Source organism: Diorhabda carinulata, chromosome 6 (genome assembly GCF_026250575.1).
Source record: "Diorhabda carinulata isolate Delta chromosome 6, icDioCari1.1, whole genome shotgun sequence".
NCBI classification, from domain to species: domain Eukaryota; kingdom Metazoa; phylum Arthropoda; class Insecta; order Coleoptera; family Chrysomelidae; genus Diorhabda; species Diorhabda carinulata.
The window spans coordinates 7370081-7391755 of NC_079465.1; the positions used below are offsets into that span (position 1 = coordinate 7370081).

The following is a 21675-nucleotide window of genomic DNA, read 5'->3' on the forward strand; positions in this document are numbered from 1 at the left end:
TAAATCAACAAAGCCTGCAGGTGTTGAGTTGCATGAAATATTGCAGGATTTTTCTGCTTCAGTTTGCTCGCAGTCAGCGTCAGATAAAATATTATGATTAAATGGAGAAATCCCTTTTAATCTGAACACATTTGATGCTATTTCGGCAGTTTGGGATTTTAAAAATGCTTTCTCCACTAGTTCTGCTACGTCAAATTGAGAAGTGGCACTTTGATTTTCATGTATCCAATACCTGACCGCTATAATTAGCTTTGAAGCTACTCATGAATGTTTTGTCTGAAGTCTGTAATTTGTGGGTAGCATCTTTTGGGATAAATGATGAAGATGTGATTCTCTAGCTAGATTTATCACATCTATGTTCCGAGTGTGGCTGTAGGGTCCGTCTAGTACCAACAATACTGGAGATATAGCGGTTGGTTTTAAGAAGTCTTTTAAGTGCCTCATCCACTTGGTAAATAGTTTTTGTTGCACCCATCCACTTAAGTGAACTAAATATACTGATCCAGGCGACGCACCGCTCATAAGCTGGTCATCTCTATTTTTTCTAGAAAAAAAAATACGTCCAACCAAGAGCATCCGGCTACACCATTTTTAAAAGGTTGTTTTATACCGTTTCTTAAAGTTATATAGTAAGCCATTCTTTGAACATATTTTCTTGTAAGTCCGTAATACTTTGCTTCTATGATCAAGATATATTGGAGCAATTCCTATTTTATTTCACTTCCCAAAACAGTTTTCCTCCCAAGTTTAGTTTTTGCTGGGCTCTAAGTTTTCATTTTGTAAAAATCTTTCGTTTCTGACTGCTTCTATTCCAATCACCATTGCCTTCGAAGCCGAAGCCTTCTAGGCGTCGCAACTGAAGAGAAAAACAATTCTAATTCTAATTTGGTTTGAAATATGGGCCATGTTCATATTTGGATCGACAACTGTCTCATATTAGAAGCAATTGAGGTCCATGAAAATTAGAGTTTTATTTTATATATAGTTGGGTGAAGATATTTTTGCAATTTGTATCATAATTTGCACTATTTTTACTGCAACATGCAAGTTAACTCTGAATTTAAAGCTCGTGTCTATAAATCAAACTAGAAACAGTGAGAGTAATTTGAGGTATATTCAGAGGATGGCGCTCCCAGTATTCCGAAATTTTTGGTGTGTCCTATATTAGCGGCAGGTGCCATATTTGGACCTTCTCTACTAATAGAGATATAATACTAATACTAATAATCTCTACACGTGTAGAAAGTTTTGTCTTAATATGTATTCAGCACTTTTTTTTGTTTGTTTATTGCAAAAACATCTCGAAGCAAATATCAGGACAGATATGGTTTAATCAAAAGATTTCTCAACTACGAATTAGTGTAAATCTGAAAGACATTAGGATTTTGTTACTATTCTGTTCTTATAGGCCTAGCACCTTAATAATCGATAGAAATATAGTTTTTTCTTTATAGTTTGCTTAGTCTACAAATCAATAACTAAATACAGTCTATTTATTTGGTTCTGGTAAATGCAAATAAACATTAGCATCAAATTTTCCGAAGAAATTAATTTTGCATAACTTCAGTTATTAATATCTAAAATCAATTTGTCTTTCAATAGGCTGAGAAATATTGATTTTCATTTTTGTTTCAGGAGGTTTCGGAGAGGAAGAAGGATATTTTGGACCCTGGAAAACTTGTAAATTTTTATTGTATAATAGAGAAAGATGTGGGAACGATGCTTCCAGATTCAGGCCATCAAGTAAGTGTTGATTCTACTAATTATTTTAAGTTAAAATGAATACAGATTTTCCTAATTTAGAGATCGACATTAGTTAGTGTTCCAAGGAGAGGATCCTTATAGGTCGTATAGTGCAGGAATCCGATATAGAGGCGAAAGAGTACGATAAACTTGACTTGGGTTTAGATGAGTTCAACTCGTGACTGGACCCCTATATGCGGAGTGTAACAATTCCAGGATCAATTATCTGAACGGGTGTAACGGAACAAGGTTATTCTTTCTTTTTTCTGCCGTAACTTCCCTTTATCTATATGACTATGTCGTTATAGATTATTCTGGAACAAGAAGGAAGTTAACAAAAGTTGTCAACCCCCGACGGGTCACGGTTCACACCTATAAGGACAATAGACATAATTGTTTTGAATAGAGTAAAAAGGTGTTTCAATAAAACATAGCACATTACGATTTTGGAAAATAGAATCATCGAAACTCATTGGCTGATGTGCTGAAATACTCATTTTCTAATAAAAATAGTATCAAGCTTTGAACAGGAGTGAATTATTATTTTCAGTTGTAGAGTTGTACATGATATGAAAGGAACTCATTCGAAATAAGTTGTTGATTAAATTATGGTACAAACCGAATAACAATTCAATTCCGCTTTATAGTTCTGAAGCTGCTACAATAAGTTTCGCAACAAGTTTTCTACGGTGATATATCTTATACTTATAATGTCAAAGAAAACGTAACAAATTCTTTGCAAACAAAACAAAAGAAAAAAGTCATTTCAATCCCAAAGTATCTTTATAAATAATATTGGTAGTGAGAATGGTCTGAACTAAAGTCATCATTTGATTGAATTATGAAGGGTTGTAAACAGGATGATACCATATACTCATCTTCTTCTTTGATAACATGTTCAACACAGTTTTTCCGAAGCTCTTGGCGTTCTGCTGCTACAACTTTCTTTACTAGTTCTACAACCTCTTTAATCGGTTCTGGAGACTTATTACATTATCGTCAGTCTGATTTTACGTTTGCCCATATTAACTCTATAGGGTTAAATTTGCAATAGTAAGGAGGTAGTCTGAGAAGAGTATGACCCTGTTCTTTGCAAAGCTTGTCAATATAATAAATTTTCTGTAACTTTAGACCTTTAATAACAGTAAGCAATTCTTTGTTTGCGGGGCCTTTTTTACGATCACTGACAGGAATAGGAATATTTTTTTCAGATAAATGCTAAAATTTGAGCTTTGTTACTACTACTATTTGGTATTATAAGGAGTTGCCGCGAGTGGTAGTATGCATTGTCCATTTTCTCATTACACTGTGCAATTGTCAAAAAAATGCCATATTTCTATTTATTTACAGAAATTTATAAATTAAATAAATCTCACAAAGCGCCGCCACTGCTTATCACAGATGTCTGGTAGTAATATTTCGAAGAAATTGTGTACATACGCCTTCCGACAGCTTTGACCCATAGAAATGCATTTAGGTTAACAATTCGATGTTTCCATTGGTAAATTGTGAGGATGATGAGGCAAAGTAGACTGACGGTTTGTTAGATGTTTTTTACGGGGAGTACACATTATTTTCCATTTCTTAATTTGGAAATATCACATGCTCACTCACATGTCTTCTGCAATTCATATTGGAAGAACGTAGAATTCATACAAACAAAATTATAACGATGTATCGATTTCTTAGTCTACATCTAAAAATAGCTAAAACGCAAGAGCCACTATGACCGAAAGATTTCTGTCGTATTCATTGCTTCTACAAATAACGTTTAATTGAAAATCTTGAAGATATATGTAACCCGGGAAGCGATCACGTTACCCGTAATTTCCCTTGAGTTTTTACGTTTCTCCTCTGAAACGACCATTACAGTGTAAACAGTAACACTTATCTTGGGAAGGATTAAGGGTTTCAGTTTCTGTATCTACAAGAAATATATAATTAGACACCTTGTTCGTTTTCGCAAATATACACCAATATATTTTTTACCAGTATTATATATACATGGTGGTTTATTATTAAGCTAACTTTGCTGAAATATTTGGAACCGTTGGTAATATATATACACTGACTAAGTTTTCGTCTGGAGGTGAACAGTTTACTTTAAGTCTCGAAGACGATAACTTGGTTATCTGTCAGACAATGTAATTGTGAGTTTTAATATAGTTGTAGATGTAAACAGAGTGTTCCAATATTCAGCTGAGTATAAATTCACTAAATATCATACCTATTTATATATACCACAAGCAACTTTTCTTGTGAAACGATTACTTTATCAATTTTCTACATAAACAAAGGTACCATGTTGGATCTTACAAGAGGTAGATCATTTTTTTGAAAACTGAGAGGCAACCTAAAATTTGAGAATTGCTCATGGTTAGCATCCAAATATCTTAACGTTTGGGAGCAATTCTGGAAGACTTATTTCTGTCACAACCAAGTTAGCATACTTTTTAGTTTTAGTGAATGTCAAGAGTGATTTAGTACTAAATTTGAAGAATGATATGAATGAACATGACTCGGTGCATGGTCATAATGAAGAACAAAGTTACTTCAATGCAATACTTTGTAAAAGTATACCTTTATAGCTTAATCCTTTTCGGTATACCTAGTACACGTTTTAGAAAAAACCAACACATTTACACGATTCCAGGCGAAACGTTTTGAATCAAGGAGAAATTATTTCTGTCTCGAGACAGCGAAGCGATCAGATCTCAAATGCCTAGATCTCTTCGAAGATACGCAGCTTCTACAGATTCGGCACGCGTTTAATTTTTTTTTTAATTGTATTCAATTTTTTATACATTATAAGTGGTTGCTGAAAATAAATTATTGTGCTACATATTCATCATCCTCGATCGTAAGACTAGTGCAAATAAATTTCCTCCACTTAAGCATTCACAAAAAACAAAAAGAGTTTTTGCTGTGTAAATGAATAGACCAAAGAAACAAAGCGTCTTCGACTTTGTTGAAAAATGAGTTACTCATCTACTTTCATGATCAGTAGAGATACTAATTTAATACTAACTGCAAAAAATAGACAAAAATTTGTGTTTTTAATAAAAATAAACTGCATTTAATTTTGATATCACGTATTTTTTTTATTACCTATAACAACCGACACTTTTTAGTAGAATTATACACTTTGAAATTATAAATTTGTGTTAGTTGTAGTGTAGTGTATTTTTTAATTAATATCAATAAATAATCATGTTGTTTTTATTAGTAGATTTTTTGCAATTACATGGTTTCATTATTTGAAAAATAAGTAAATATTCGTGTAACTGGCATAAAAAGACATAAAGCGGCAATGAAAACAATTTCCTGGAATAACTACTTAGTAGACATGGAAATAAGTATTGTGAACCTTGTTCAGGGTCGGAATCCAATAATTACTACACAATTCCTCAATAAAAGTTCCATTTGTTAGGGGAAAAATGAATTTATAAAATTACGGTATCCACGAGAAACTTTTACTAGATGGAAGCCAAAATGAAAGAGTCTCAATTTTACATAAATATCAAAAAAACTGAGGCACGCCAACACAAAAGTATCACCGTAAATATTATCACATTTTGAGATTGCACTTGTACATAGTTAAGTGCACTTAACTAACTTAATGAAGTTTTAATGCGCGTTGGTCGCGTGTGCCGACAACTGTAGCTTCTACGAAGATTGTTGCTAAGTTTTGAAATATGGCAACATTGACATTTTTAGTTGTGAACGTAATCAGAACGTCTTATCATACGAATGTTATTTGAGTTGTTTAGAAACATCATTCATGTTGGTCATAAATGTACTTTCGACGTGAATACATCTCGAGCTAACGTGTTTTGCTGGTTTCAATCAGGGTCTATAGGACGAATTTCGAGAGGGTCGTCCAAAATCGACATCGCCATATGACATACCGTGAGATTGAGGTATACTTGGGCATTAGTTGTACTTGAATATATTCTGCATTGAATGAACATTTGGCTGTTAAAAGGATGCAAATAAATATTGAAAAAATTCAATCGCGGTGCTTCAAAAGACGTCTATAAGATCGTAACAAGCTTATGCATCTATGTACCCGAAACTAACCAACAATCGACTGAATGGGTCTTGCAAGACGAACCAATTTCAACAAAAGTTGTTCACGAATGAAGCGCTTCGATGGTCGCCTGCTTTTTTAATAACTTGACATTTCGGCACTGTTCTAATAGAGCAACCTAGAATGGTAAATTCTAAATTGTTTGCCCGAAGTGTTAAAAAAATAAGGGAAACCAATCGCAGAAGACGAATTATTCTCCACTACGTCAATTTGAGCTACCACACATCAGTTCGAACAAAAACGTTTCGGAATAGTCATAGTATCGAATTGATGGGTTATCCGCCGTACACCCCCGCCGTGCCTTTCTTTGGCACCCGATGATTTTTTTATTATTGCGAGGTCAACGTTTTTATACATCTGAAGAACAGGTTAATTCGTTCAAATAGCAAATTTGGAGGTACCTTAATCGGAATGGAAAAAATGCTTCGACAACTGGTTCAAACGAATGAAAAAGTATATTGATCCTAATGGAGAATATTTATAGTTACAACCCTCTTATGATTCGTAAAGAGAATATTGTAAAGTAAAAAATGTTCATTGAAACAGTAGTGACAGAATTTTTAATACAAAATTTTAAATAGCTTGTTGAACAGAAGATTTCAACTAGTTCAAGATGTTTATGATCCATAATGTATTAATATTGGAGGAACAATTTGGTGAGATCATTTGACAAAAATAAAGAATATAAAAATAAATGTATATGTAGGCTGAATTTTATAAAGCAAATTAGATATCAGTACATAAAAATATAATTATAATAATTACCATTGAAATGAGGACATTTTCTTATTTATTTCATTATTAAATACCTAAGTAATTTTTAAAATTGTAATTATTAGGTCCCTAGCATCTTGTGTAGTCTTGTATTTTTCTAAAATTACATATAATTCTTATCTCAGACCTCCGCGCTGAACTGGCCCAAGTCACTTGCACCCAAATGTCTATTAGAATTGGGTTCACGTAAAGTTAAAAGCGACTGCCTCAATTATGTAATTGTCAGTGTACTAATTGGATGTAGTTTAAATGATAGAGAATGAATAATTCGTACGTCTTACATTCCCAATTTTTCGTGAGGGTATTCAAGCTAAGCTATTTTTTTGGAAATTTAGCCTGATCCCTTGATATTTCAGCTCAACGAAACCTAACAATTCGTTTCTTTTTTCTCCTCTTCTTTTCGCAACGTATTATTTCGATATGTTGTAGACAGTTATTTCAGCGCTGTAATTTAGCAGATAGATCGATGTTTTATCTTCATGACTGTTCGTAGAATGGAATTTAAAAAAATAGAGTAGCAGTAAACGAGAAGCAGAAAAATACAAGTCTCTCCCTAATATTATGTGTGTTTAGAATATTTATTTGTAATTTAGAGTAAATTCAAAACTTTTTTGTGAGAAGTTAGGAACTATCGATTTGATTATTAGTTATTCTAAATGGAATATAATATTTGTTTTTGTTAGTATTATTAACATGTGTATATTTATTTTCATTTATTTTAATTCACCATGATAGAAGTTTTATCTGAAAAAGTGGCAATAAGACAAGACCAGTCTATAATTGGTATAATACTGGCCCTAATAGACTTCCTTGAGGCACCCCTGCCTTAGTTTATTGGATTTCTGAATAAACTTTCTCAAAAGCTTTTGCTACGCCAAAAAGACAGTAGAGCCAAGAAAGATATAATTAAATGACAATATCAATTTGATGGCTATGAAAAGTCTTGATACCAGCACAACTTGAACACATTATCTTTCCGTGGAAAACAAGTAATTTATATTTAAAGCAGAAATCGGTTAATACGTCGATTTCTCCAAACTGGATCATATTTAACTTTCACACCTTATTGGATAAGGAGCAAAAGCAAAAACGAATTCATCAATTGAAAATATGCCAACAATATCATCTAGTATTGTAAGTAAAATATATAAATGAAATCTGCTCAATAAAAACGTAAAATCTCGACCAGAAGGATATTTATATATTGATATATATTGAAATTATTCATTTGGATGTAGTACGATTTTTTAAAGCACATAACTTGCATCCTTACAAACAGTCCTCCACTAGATCTTTGATGCGGGTAAATAGATAGAAAAGAATCTAGCAAATGATCATGGCGATCCTTAGATCTCAATCCATTAAAATTCTTTTTAAGAGATTTTTAAACTAGATCATTTAATTTCGAACAGTTAAAAGTATGAATAAAGAATGAGTGGGAATTTATTTCCAATAATAAAATAGAAACAGCTAGCAAGAATTGCTCTACACTTTCCCTTGCATTTTTGCAATGCACAAATCAAAGAAAATTCGTAAAATTTCAGCATAAAATTTTTAAATACCCTATGTATGATTTAATTTGTAGAATTGAGTTAGTATGTAGTTCTATATAGCACGTTAAAGATTTATTTTTTCTTTTAAGTTGCTGTTTGGGTGGCAGGCTTGATAGCATCGATTGGAGTAGCAATTCTTGGAGTATTTTGCATATTAAGTGTTCTTCAATTGGCCATGTTGAATTCAAGGGATCAAGTTGTTATGAAATATAGCATCGTTGTAATAACCAAAGTTGGTTTAGGTTTATTATCTGGTAAGTAGAACAAAAAATAACACTGGATATTACACTGCGTTTCAGCGAAAACGGGCCAGCCCAAAAATTTTCGAAATTACAGAAATTTTTACATGTAGTTTATTTTTGTTGTGATTAATGTATTATGTATTTATTAAATAATATACGGGTTACAGTTAGAAAATAAGCAACAATTCGATATATTTATTAAGAAACAACAATTTCAGTAGACACTGCAGTAATTGAACAGAGCACACACAAAAAGTGACGGGGTTTATTTTTCAAAAAGGCGTATTGCCATCTCGATATTAGATGACAATTTTCATGCGAGTGGGCATAGAATGCAAGACTTTCTGAATGTTTGCTTCAGAAAAATTGGTCCATTCCTCAACCAGGGTTAATCAGAGCTCACGTGTTGATGGAGCAGATATAGGATTTCTTTCAACCTTCGTCGAACAGTAGACGTGATGAATGCTATTCCGTGAGCTTGTTAAACCGCTTTGCAGCATTTTAGCGGTTTGCGTTCGGTCTAGCAATGCAGCAATCTTGAGACAGCAATCCATCTGAGCTGTTGTTTTTCGTTTTCAAACGTCTCGCTATCTCTCGCTATCTCCTGTTGATCTCCGATATAAACGTACATGAAGTAGTCGAAATTTTTATTCACGTGATCGGTGTTTTACCAGTAACTAACAATAGATCTTTAAATAGTTAAAAATATTTCCTGCGAATACCGCAAATTCCGTCATGTTTTTCGGGTACTTTACAAATAAACATACGATACATATTACGTTTTCTATACAATTAAAATGAAAAAAGGTAAAGAAAATTGCTTATCTGTTAAAAACAGTGAAATTAAAATGAACGTATATTTATAAATAAAAAATTAACACATATTTTCATTGAAATAAAAAATGTTACCAATAAAAAAGGGTGCAAAAAAACATTGTTGTTGTGGCGTACACGAAGTAAATCCTTTTTAGAAAATCAATATTTTTTTGTCAGTTTGCCAAAACCTTCAAAAAATACCGTCAAAAACGTATTAAAACAACAGTGAAAAATCATTAAAACACTTGTTCCAAGTGTAGTAAATGTAAAGACTTTCAGAATTTATCATTACCTGGTCAGAGTTGCTAGTTTTTGTGTGATACGATGCTTTTATTTGATTTTTCAAACAATAAATATTTTGAGACGTGATGGAATCAAAAATATCTGTAACATGATTACTGTCAACATATAGCTTCCCTATTTTTATAGGTTTTGCTTTACTGTAATCTAAAATGTTTGACTCATTTTCTTCATCGTCATCACAAGAATTATAGTTTTCTTTCTCTACTATGCAAGATGAAATCAGATAGTGATAGATATAAGCTTCATCAAATAATTTTGGCAAACTTGTTGATGTTGTTTTAGCTGCAACCACTTTCCTTTTGTCTAGTTCACTGAATTAATAAATAAGCAATTAGTAACCATTGATGATTTCGCAAATATTTGAGGAGGCTCGTTTTCGCTGACGTGCAGTTTATATAGGAGTTAATTTTGTAACGTTAAATTAATCAGAGTTCTCAATGTATAAAGTGGAACAATTTTAAGTTAATACAATGTGATAGTAAAAGTAAATAATATAAAAAAATGATTTGCAATATATCTAAATATATTATGAGGTTTTTATTAGAACAACAAAGTTTTACCGTTGAATAGAGTAAGCGTCAAGAAAAATCTTATTTTTCAGCTTTATTGGCTATCGCTGCCGCAGGTATTTTTGCTTTACAAATCGACGATAGAGAGCATAATGGATTTGAAATAACCCGAGGACCTGCCTTTTATATTCAAGTGAGTGGTCACTGATTTTATATCTTGAAATTCGTATTCAAAATGAGAAAAGTGAAGCTCGTAACTTCCTGTTTCATCTTTAGCTGTTTACTTACGACTATTCGTAAATATAATACTTTCTATTATTATATTTTAGACGTTTTCGTGTTTAAAATTTTTTTATGCGAGTAATGTGTTACAATACTCGATATTTAAAAACAAATGATAATTACTATAGAACCATATTTTATGTTTAAAAATGTAGATTATATGATTTTCCCAAAGGTTATAATATGAAATTATCGGAATAATGGTGATTTTATTTTAAATAAAGTCGACTTATCAAAACAAGTTCGCAATCGACACATAACTGGTATTTCTAAAAAGAAAATATCTTCTTCATAGCGAAAACGAAATCTTATAGTATCTGGACATCGCTTACAAATAAAAAATTGAAAAACCAGAAAGTCGATTCTAATAGAGTTATTGCCTTTCTTTATTGAAAGACGGCACTAACGTTATTAAATGCACTTTATTAATTCAAAATCGCCTCAATAGTGCAATAAGCTGAATTTAGGTCTGACAATGAAGTAATTAGATTGGTTTTTTGCTCCGCTTGTGGTGCTCTACTGTATATTATGGTCAACCTCTATCCATACAACTTTTTTCAACCTGCGTACGATCATTATTTCGCCCTCAATTGTGTTCGTCAATATTTGCGATATAAGTGTTCATCACAAAGATGGAAAAGCGGAATTTGTGAGAAATTGGACGACTCTGCGATTAAAGCTCACGGCAATGTATTTGATGATTATATGTATAAGCATTTCGTTAGAATTTAACATTCAAAGAGGACCGTAGAAACGTGGAAAATGAAACACAAACAGGGGATGCTCAGCGTAAATCCGCCTTTCGAATTATAATAAAAACAACATCGAATATTAGTCTCAAAAACTGTTTGAACTAGTAGAAAGTTATCCTTTGCTAGTTGATGGGATAATGAAAACTGTTCTTTCCAGTATTGCCCCGATAAAAGCACCCTTGTTAACAATAGCTATCACTAAATTATCCGAGACCAAAAAGAAGCTTGCACGGGCAAGTCAATAGTCAATAGTCAATAATGCTCATCTGCTTCTTAGAAATCCGGGCAGTAGTTCAAAAAGAGTTCTTAAAGAGTAGTTTATGGACTTCACTGCGTGTTGTGTAAAACGCAGTTTCCAGTTACTTCTTGTCATTCTCTAAAATCAAGAAAGCAATTAAAGGTAACCATTCTGGATCACTTGAGGGCATCTTAAGAACTGGAACGTAGATGCCGTCGGAGGTTAGAGTGTAATAATTACTTTGAAGGGGATAATGTTGTCACTTTTTGAAGTATGTGCAATTGAATGGTTTGATATGGCATATATGTCCAAGCACTGTCACACTTTTTAATTAAAATATATTTCATTATTTGTCTCCAGGAAAATAGTTGTCCTTTCAAAAACTTTGATATCCATTGTCAAGAAAGGTGATATTCTAAAAAAGAAAATACATTTTAGATCACCTTGATATTGCGTATTAATATTTAGTTTATAACTAAACGGGCTGTAATTTGGGCGCTAAAGGATTAATGTACTTTTTACAATATGTAAACTATTTTTGTATTTTTAAATTTTCCTATAAGAGAAATAACCTATTATCACTTAAGGTCTGAAAAAATTTACCGTTAGAGGGCGCTACTTTGCACTTTTTTTAAATGAAAAATCTGCCCTTAATAAAGTTTCCTTACAACATTTTTGTAACACTCTACAGAATAAAGTAAATTTTATATTTATTTATATTTTTATTTAGTACTTAAGTACATATTACATATAAAATAAGAGATTTACATAACCTAACCTAATCCAACCTAACCTAACCTAACCTACTCAGAAATCTATCAACTTTCCCTCTATTGGGTTATTTTATGACTCGACCTACCTGCACTTCTTAGCGCCGAAAATACATGTCGGATTATCTACCCTTCTTGGTCATACATGTAAAGAAGGATGGTTAGCGCCCAAATTACACCCGCCGAACTAAACAAACAAAGTACGTGAATCAACTATTTGTCGTGATATTGATTAAATACATCAATTGTTATTTCCTTCGATTAATTCAATCATTATTTCAATGGAGATTTTCAAAAACCGCCGATTTTGTTAAAGGAAACATAGTTTGTTTCTTTGTTAATTTGAATTAATTCCAAATTGCAAATACAAGCAGTGTGTAGAAATGGAAATAGATTAACGGAATTTTTTCTAAAAATACGTTAACGCGATGAATTTCCCTACTTTGATAATTACAACACCTTGTATGATTAAGATTATGTATCATGATACTTTTGAAATAATTGAACAATAACAGAAATGATAGAACGTTAATTTTATTTCAGATTTTATTAATTATTTTGAACTCCGCGTTATTCGTAATGGCCCTCTATGATATGTTTTTCGCACGAAGAGAAGGAGGAGACCCAACGACAGTTTCTGTACCAGTAGAATCAACCACGTATGGTAATCCTGGTTTCAGGGAACCGGGGACTAATGGTAAATGTTTCACTGATTTTTTCACATATAAATAAATCAAAAATGTTTAGTTCTTACGATAAAAGTGTAGATTATTTTGGATTCGATAATTAAAAACTACGAATTATCATTTTGCGAATGGATGTGTTTGAGATTCCTATAAATTCGTATAGAAGTGATAGTGAGGGTTTTCGTTTCATGTGGTCGACTATAGAGAGGAAAGACTGGAAAATTAATACGTATTTGTGGGCAAATAACTTACGAATAAGCTTAGAGCTAAACATTCAAAATGAAGTAACGAAGTAACTCCTTTTATTTTGTATTTCAAATATCTTCTCATAGCATCTATACTTCTCAAATCGCTGCTGCTCATTTGAAGACAAACAACCAGTTTTTTTTACGAATGTGTGTATTCTATTTTTCTGGCATGCTTTTAAACAAAATAAGATATCAACATATTTGCCTACAATATACAAAATATTCTCATAGCTTAAATTCTTGGATATAATAAATCTAAACGAGCTCAACGAAATGTTATGCTAGTAGTATTTGATTTTGAGCGAGGATACCCAAAGTAAAATGGAATTAACAAATTGGAGGCCTGGACAAAGCGAATTTTATGGAAAATAAATAATAAAACGCTTTGAAAACTACTCAATTGTTAATAGTCACAATGTCAAATACCTCTATTGTCATTAAAATATCTAAGTCTACATTTCATGATCCTGGACCAAGATTATTCATTTAATCGAATACGTGACGAAGACTTTTTGTTTATGAATGAATACTCAGTGAACATATTTTCATTATATTCAATATGTTTTCTGTGCACCATTTTATTCCAAAATAATTTCTTGTCTTCTTTGGTATAACTGAGATGCGAAATTTTTATTTGTTTGGATTTGGTTTTGTGATTGAAAGTCTTTGAACCACATCACGGAACACATCACCAACATGGAAGTTATGCAAAGTCTAAGGAAAGAGAAGGAAGTCGTCTTTACAGTAAAAAAACGGTAATTGGAGTATTTTAGCCACATACTAAAACATGACAACTACCATCTTATGCAGTTGGTTGCCCAAAGTGTATAGTAAAAGAAGACCAGGGAAAATACGGTATTCATGATTACACCACCTACGCTAGTGGTTTGGAGCGTTGATATGTTTAGAAACGCAGTAAACAAGATAAGAATAGACTTGTTAATAGCCAACGTTCCCAACGGATAAGACAATGAAAATATAAGAAGGAGTAGAATCAGTAGATCAGAGATACGATTTGTTCCTTTGAAAGGCATAGATTTAGATGCTTATAAGTGGGATTTTTTCATTTGCAAATGGGCAAACATGGCTTTACAGGTACGGTTGTTGAAATGAGAAAGGTTCGTATTTGTCAGCAATTTAGAAGATATATTAATGATGAACATAAATTTAAAACACGGACGGGTTGCGAGGAGGAATTCAGGTTGTTGTGATTACCTAATACCGATAGGCGAGATATCTAAGGGAACTAAGTAATTATTGGAAAATGGAAAAATCATAGTAGGCCGTTGCTAGTTGCTGAAGAGTAAGAAACTTCTGTTAGTCCAGGAACATTGTAGGGAATGTTGGATATTTTCATTGCCTCAATTAGTAATAATCATGTATAAGGCTTGAAAGTATTTTCAGTATGTAAGGACTTTCACAAGACATCATACTTCTTATGAAGTGAGTGAGTAGAGTGCAATAGAAGTTTATTTCTGTTCAAAACGACAACCAAATCAATCATCCAATTGAGGGTGTGAGTGGGTCGCAGACTCAAATAAACGCCCTTTCTGTGTTGAAATCTTTTTCCTCGGTTGTTGAAATATGTGTAGACAATTGCTTGGATTTTTTAGTGCAAAGAATCACTTTCCATCTCCGCACTAATTCGAAATTTGTACCAGGAGTATTTGGATTCGAAGTTAATTAAACTGAATGTCGAGGGCTGTATTGTTCCCATATAATTGAGATATATCTAGGGGATCATGGCAATGAGGTATCACGTCTGAATAATATATAGCGGGGTTGAATATGGAGCCTGGTGAGATTTTGAAGTTTGATTAAGTATGAGTATATAAGATCCATAGTTGTATTGTCCAAGCGAATGCTTGAAGGTTTCTTAACATGTTTGGCAAGCCAAACCTGGTCTCGACAACCGTGAAAAGGGCGCCAGATTAGAGTTTTTGTTCCATTGCTTTGGTTATTATAAAACTAACCAGATCGTATTTTCTATCAACAATCACATAACGTTTACATCTTTTCAGGAGGTGGTGTTTCAATGACAGATGCTAGCGGTAAACCTTATGCTTCAAATGGCAGTATGGCATCTATGAACACGACTTCTACCACCGTGGGGTCGACTAATGGGTCAACGGTAACATCCTCAATCACAAGATCACCTTTGAGGTCTAGTCTTAAGAAACCGAAACCAAAAGAAGGTCTAGGGATTCAAAATCCGGGATTCTCGGGAACATCACCAACAATGACAAGAAACGGTAGTCAGAAAAAAGTTAGGATACAAACTACAAGCACTGAAGTATAAAGGGCACAAAGTAAAATTATTATTTTTATGAAAAATTTTTATTGTGGTGACAAATTCGTTATCAGTAGAGTTTATTTCGAGAATTATTATCTTGGATGTTTATATGAATTTTATCATTGGAAATTGGTATTTAATTTAAACAAATATAGTGACATGCAATTAACATCAAAATAGTCAGTTATCTTTCGTAATTTACATAACTATACTCTCTTCTAGCAACACATCTGTAGAGATAGACTTTTCGGACATTGATTCTGTTATTTTGTACTGGTTTATTAAACAGAATCAAACTAGAAGGAGTGCATGGCTATTATAATTATGAATGATGATAATTTCTCAAACTTATCCAATCGAATTAATATTATGTATTGAATACATTAAACAAATTCCATTCCTTTATTCACTCATATTTACAATAAATATGAATATCATTCCACCTCTAGGGTGTTCATATAGTGTTAAGAAATAAAAATTGTAAAATACATAATTTTTAAATTAATTACTACAAATTTTTTATAAAATAAAAAAAGTGTTAAAAGCCAACATCAATTTGAAATTGAATTATTTATTATGTTAATGTTAGGAACCAAAATGATAAATTCAAGTGTGGAATGAAGTGATTTGAAAGTGAGAAAAATGTAATACAATTTTTTCTTCTAATTGTTGCTATAGGATATACTCAAAAATATGTTGCAACAATCGAAAAACATCTTATTTTCAATTTTAATGTCCGTTAAAGTTCATTATTTCGTATCAATCTCAATAATTAATGTCGAAACCTTGTAATGTAGGCTGGTAACACTTTTTTGTAATTGGAATTTTATCTGGCACTAAATATCAATTACATTTAAAAATCGAACAAGTTGTCGAAGAAAGTGAAATTTTTATATTAATAATGTTAACTTTATAAGAGTTATACTACATGAATAGTTGTACTTAGAATATACTTATCATTACTGAAAAAGATGAATTTTGCAATTATTATAGTACAAATTGAATTAATGTACAGGATGAGATATGAAAATGTATCTCTTACAAATCATCATATCTGTCTGTCGTGTGATTATTTCTCAAATATAACTTCTTCATGTCATGCCTTCATTGATCTGATTTTATTAAAATTCTTGTACTTCTTCTCATTGAAGACATGAAGACATGAAACAATTCTCCGACGCTAATATTTGTTCATTCTCTTATGTTACGGAGCCAAGATTTTCTCTTCCTGGCGATGTCTTTCTTTCCGTCTACTCTGTCCTGCATTATATTCTGTAGGAGTAGGTATTTGTCGTTGCGTAAGATGTGTCCTATGTGAGATGTTTATCTTAGCTTAATAATTGTCAATAACTTTCTTTTGCGACCAATGCGTCTTAGTTCTTTCGTTTAGATGGAACTAATCGAAAGAGGAATATATAGACATCCGAGAAAGGAATGAAAGGGTGAGGAGGAGCTTACGCTCTCACACGTATGAAAACTTAATTTATTCTAATGAAACATAACCAAGCGAAGTATGTACATATTTTCACGAAACCAGAAAAAATTCATATGGAGTTTTTTTGAAAGATTGTGCTTTTGAGAAACAAACAAAAACACATATAATCGAAACTGACCCATACTAACGTCGATAGAAAATAATAATTTTATAATTACTACATATGTAATATATTTAGTAAATGATTTGAACAATTAGAGGTGGTTGTTAGAGGATGAGGAAAAGGATCTATGAATAAAATTCATTGACTTAAATTCTTCCAAACTGAAATATAGAATTAAAAAAATAATTTATTTTATTTTCGGAAGTGTTTATACAACAGCTACTTATTAGCCATAATAATTAATTAACGAGAAACATAACAGAGTGATTAGCATTTTCCATATTGGTAGGGCGAATAGTATGGGATAATGACAGTATTTTCTCATGTCAGCAGTTCATTTTCATCAACAACGTATGAAATTTGAGGAGCACTTTACAACATTCGATAGGTTTTCTAAATGTAAATTTATGGTAGGTGTTCATGCGTAAGAAATTATATCTTTTTCGGTGGTGAAGTGCTATCGGTTTTTATTATCAAATAAAACAATTTCTATCCCAAAAGAATTTACTTTCTGGATATAAAATTGTATCTTTCATGTATTGAATGAATAAATGATGTTAGGGTTACAAAAAAGATATTGATACAACTATGTGTATAAGCATTTGTAAATAATAAAATAGAAGATATATTTTCAAAATAATATTCATCCTGTACTTCACTTGTGACAACTTATCACGAATGAGATTAAAAAAATTGTATTTTTTTATACGAGTATATAGTGAGACTCTTCCACATAAATAATGTGTTGATGGCTGTATTTTGCTTTTGATGCAATTATATACATTTTGGGGATTATTTCAAATGAATTATATATTATAATAAAACAAATTATATAATTATTATAATACATAATATAATTTCTTTTCATTTTATTATATCATAATCCGTCCATGTAGTATTAAGAAATGTTGCTTTTTTTGTGTTTAACACATCCATATATTTTATTGATACCATTCCAAGAGTGGCAGGTTTAATTAATATAGAACATGTTATTGTTATGATTTAGGTTAATTTCAAGGTTGGTAATTAATTTAAAACACTCACGATTGTCTCCAATACAACAGATATTAATTTTAGAATAAATTTTCCAACAAGTTTTAGAATTTAATAATTGTTTTCAGGAATGAATACTCGTAACTGAAGTGTGAGGGAAAAAATCCACGAAATTCAGAGAATTATCAAACAGTTTGAATAACGTACTAAAACAAACACGACATAATTTTAACTCAGACTTGGTGACCACTCCTCATTCTTCCAATTCCATAACAACTCAAAACATTTAATTATATTAAACAAGTTATATAATTTGATAAAAATTGAGGTATTATAGAATCTCTTAATCTAGAGGTATTTTATTGAAAATGGTGGTCCAAAAAGTCGTGAATTGATATATAAACATTTTAAAATTTCTTCTATTAGTCTTTCTTTTGTATCCTATTCAAAAGTAAGATAAGAATATTGTCCTCATTAAGTGTTAAATATTCCAACTTTATGATTTTTAACAAAATCTTCCAACAATACTCTTTCCAGACTTTCGCGAGACGCCTTCTAGAGGCTCTCGATGCGAGTCTTAGCGAGAAGAGGTGGTAGGAGTGCTGGCCATCCACACTCTTGATTCAATCAATTGCCAGTTACGTTTACCACAAAATAGACGTGATTTAAATATATATCTATATCGTTTAACTAAAAAAAGAAAATCTAAACGAAAAAGATATACCACAACAGGATGATGTACCTAACTTTATCGGATAACACGCATCAATCACTTTATTTTTACCCTTGAATTTTTTTATTGCAGTTGATTGCTTTAATTTGGTATAACTCTATAAAGATGCACAAATCGTTACTCCACTCCATCATGTTGTTGTTACTGTGAAGAAGTCAACACAAAAGTGAACGGGCGTGAGAGTGTGGTAGATTGCCTCGCCTTGTCCCCTCTCGTTATTTGACTCGAGCGGAGCCAAAGCGACGTGAGACACTCCCTTATTACATCATGTTAACCTCGTGGAGAGTCTGGAGCAGTATTAATTATACTTCTAGTGTACGACATCACAATTTATATTTTAAGAATCTTTCTCATTGTATTTCTAAAAATTTCCTGGTTTACCCTTTTCAAAATCTTGTCACTTAATAATGGTGAAGGTAAATATAGCAGCTTTATCATTGTTCTTTGGTAGTTATGGAAAATATTGAAAAATATTTGGTACATAATTCAAACTAAAAATGAATTCACTTCTTCATACAAGACCAATATGATATGCTATCAAACGGGATCAAACTCTTAAAATTATCAATTGAATACAAAACACAATATTCCAATGCTTCCAAAGTTGGTAATATCAATTTGATTCACGAGTTTTCAAATTTCAATCTTGAACAGCACTTCACGAATAACATATATTCATATTATTCCCCGTTTGATCCAAAATTAAATATATTTCTTCTGTTTATGCCTTGTTTATATAAATATGGTATGAATGAAGATTTATTTATTGGAAACAATTATAAAATTATTCGCAACTCACATTCCACAAATAATAAAATGTTAATGGTTATGAGAATTATTCAATTTCTTATTTTGTTGAACGATCATGAGTGTTTTGGACTGTTTGCAGAACATACAGAGAGTAAATATGCACAAAATTGTTTCTATTTGTAATGCTCAAATAAATGAATGAAAAATATATATCTAATGTAGGTATTTGATTTATGTACAATCAATAAAACAACATTCTAAAACTATATCAATATTATTAATAGTACACCAACAAATATATTTTCTGAACACACTATAATAATGCTTATACTTTTTGAGTGAGTAATATGGTTCCACTTAATTGAATCACACAAATTTTATTGGAAATTCTTCCAATCAATCTGTATACGTATTTAACAGTACAATTTATTAGGATTCAAAATATCAAGTTTTTCACATTCAATGGAACTGTTAATTTGGTAAATAATAGATATTAAGAAGATTTTTTATATAAAAGTTGTACATCATTTAACATATTGTAGTATTCATATTTGTTAGTAACTTGAACAAAAATATTAATGAAAAAAGAAGTAGGACACTATTAGGAGTATATTTGTATCTCTTGGTATCTAGTTTCGGCATTATGAAAGTTAAGCAACTATTACTTATATCAAGTGATTCACTTGATGCCGTAGATGATGTATGCATCACCGATTTTGCTATATTGTTTGGACCAATGGTGGGGAGTATACCTAAGCTTGTAATTTTCAAAACGTTGAGGAAATACTTTACACATAAAAAATAAATTTTTGGTCTTTCAGATTCTACTCTATTTTTTCTAATACATGCATATCTCTTCGAAACTTATTTGATGAGTTTTTTGATAGTATTACTTTTTAACATATTAACAATTTATTTTATATTTTATCTGCAGCTTATTTGGATCAAAATTGAGTCAAAACCTACGAGTAGAATATGTTAAATATAATTAGAAATTCAATTTTCCATAAATTAAGTGCAAAGCAGGGTCTCTACATTTCATAGATATTTCAGAATCTTGAACAAATCCATATAAGAAAAATTTCACCGTTTTTTCAAATCAATATTCGAATAGTAAAGGCTATGCTCATGATTTTGATGGAAATTTAAGGTTTAGAGATCACGCTGTACGCTTGATACTAAGATAATGTTTGAATTTCCTGTAAATTATATTCTACAAGTTCTACTCGAAGGATCAATGGTTTGGACGCAATTTTTAATCTTAGGAAAACTATTTAATCTTAAAGGGCCGTTATACTGTATAAAATCACGCTGAATACATAGAGCAAAAGTACAAAATAATTTTATGAGAATTGGAAACTTGAGCATGCGTAATCCTAATAGCTCCAAACAAGATAGTAGATAATCATAGGTGGTTCATGTTTTTTTTTTTCAATTTATTGTTGGAGTGGGCCAGCTTATAATTCTGTTATACCATTATATTACCCATTTGTTCTGGTTATTGTTACCTTTAAAGTTATTTTACATAATTTTACACCATAATCATTCAAACAGTATATGAAAATTATATGGTTTTTGAGTATTTTATAACAACTATGAAATATTGTTTTCCGTTATCCTATGACGTATGAGTTGTATTTTTTGTATATATAAAGTTTTAATAAATTTATTTTACATACGCTATTTAATTTTTCAATTTTCAATTGCTGCATTTTGAGCTATGATTTCTCCAATTCTTTCTTTGTTATAAACAGGGGAAAACTGAAAATTATTTGAGGTTTGCTCAGTAAAAAATTTTCGTAACGCCATCCGTATTCAAGATAAAGAGCGGAAGAAAAAAAAATACACATTTTTTACGATTTTGCCGCAACTACTAGCAACATTGAATTGAAATTTCACACGAATATGTTTTGGAATCTGATACATCCAATTAATTTGTTTTTATGTCTGACTCTCATAGAGACACGGTTCGTACCAAGTAGTATTTAATGTTACAACAAAAACGTAGTTTTGATAAAACTCGATACCGTGTACCGTTTTCGGAATATTTTGATTTGAAAATGATGAAATAATAACCGATGCTGAAGCGGTATGAAGTAATGATAAATGTATTAATTAAATAAAATATAAGATGAAAATTTAAAAAAAGGTTAATAACATAAAATAGAATTCAATTAGAGTAAATGATCAAAAACTAATTAATAATAATAATAATAGTTAATAACTTTATGAATACTTCATACCAGCATCCGTTATTACTTTTAATTTCCAAAATAAAATATTCCGAAAAAAGTATAGAGTT

The 21675-nt window shown here is 31.2% G+C and overlaps 1 protein-coding gene across 1 annotated transcript in view; it reads left to right on the top strand.

Annotated features, from left to right (window-relative positions):
* Nucleotides 1-21056, top strand: part of LOC130895270 (uncharacterized) — a 93810-nt gene extending 72754 nt beyond the window's left edge. The window contains exons 2-6 of the mRNA XM_057802493.1: nt 1636-1743; nt 8250-8414; nt 10123-10223; nt 12616-12769; nt 15028-21056. Coding sequence (XP_057658476.1) covers nt 1636-1743; nt 8250-8414; nt 10123-10223; nt 12616-12769; nt 15028-15305 — 806 coding nt within the window. The 3' untranslated portion in view covers nt 15306-21056. The remainder of the gene's footprint in view (nt 1-1635; nt 1744-8249; nt 8415-10122; nt 10224-12615; nt 12770-15027) is intronic.
* Nucleotides 21057-21675: the final 619 nt, after the last annotated feature.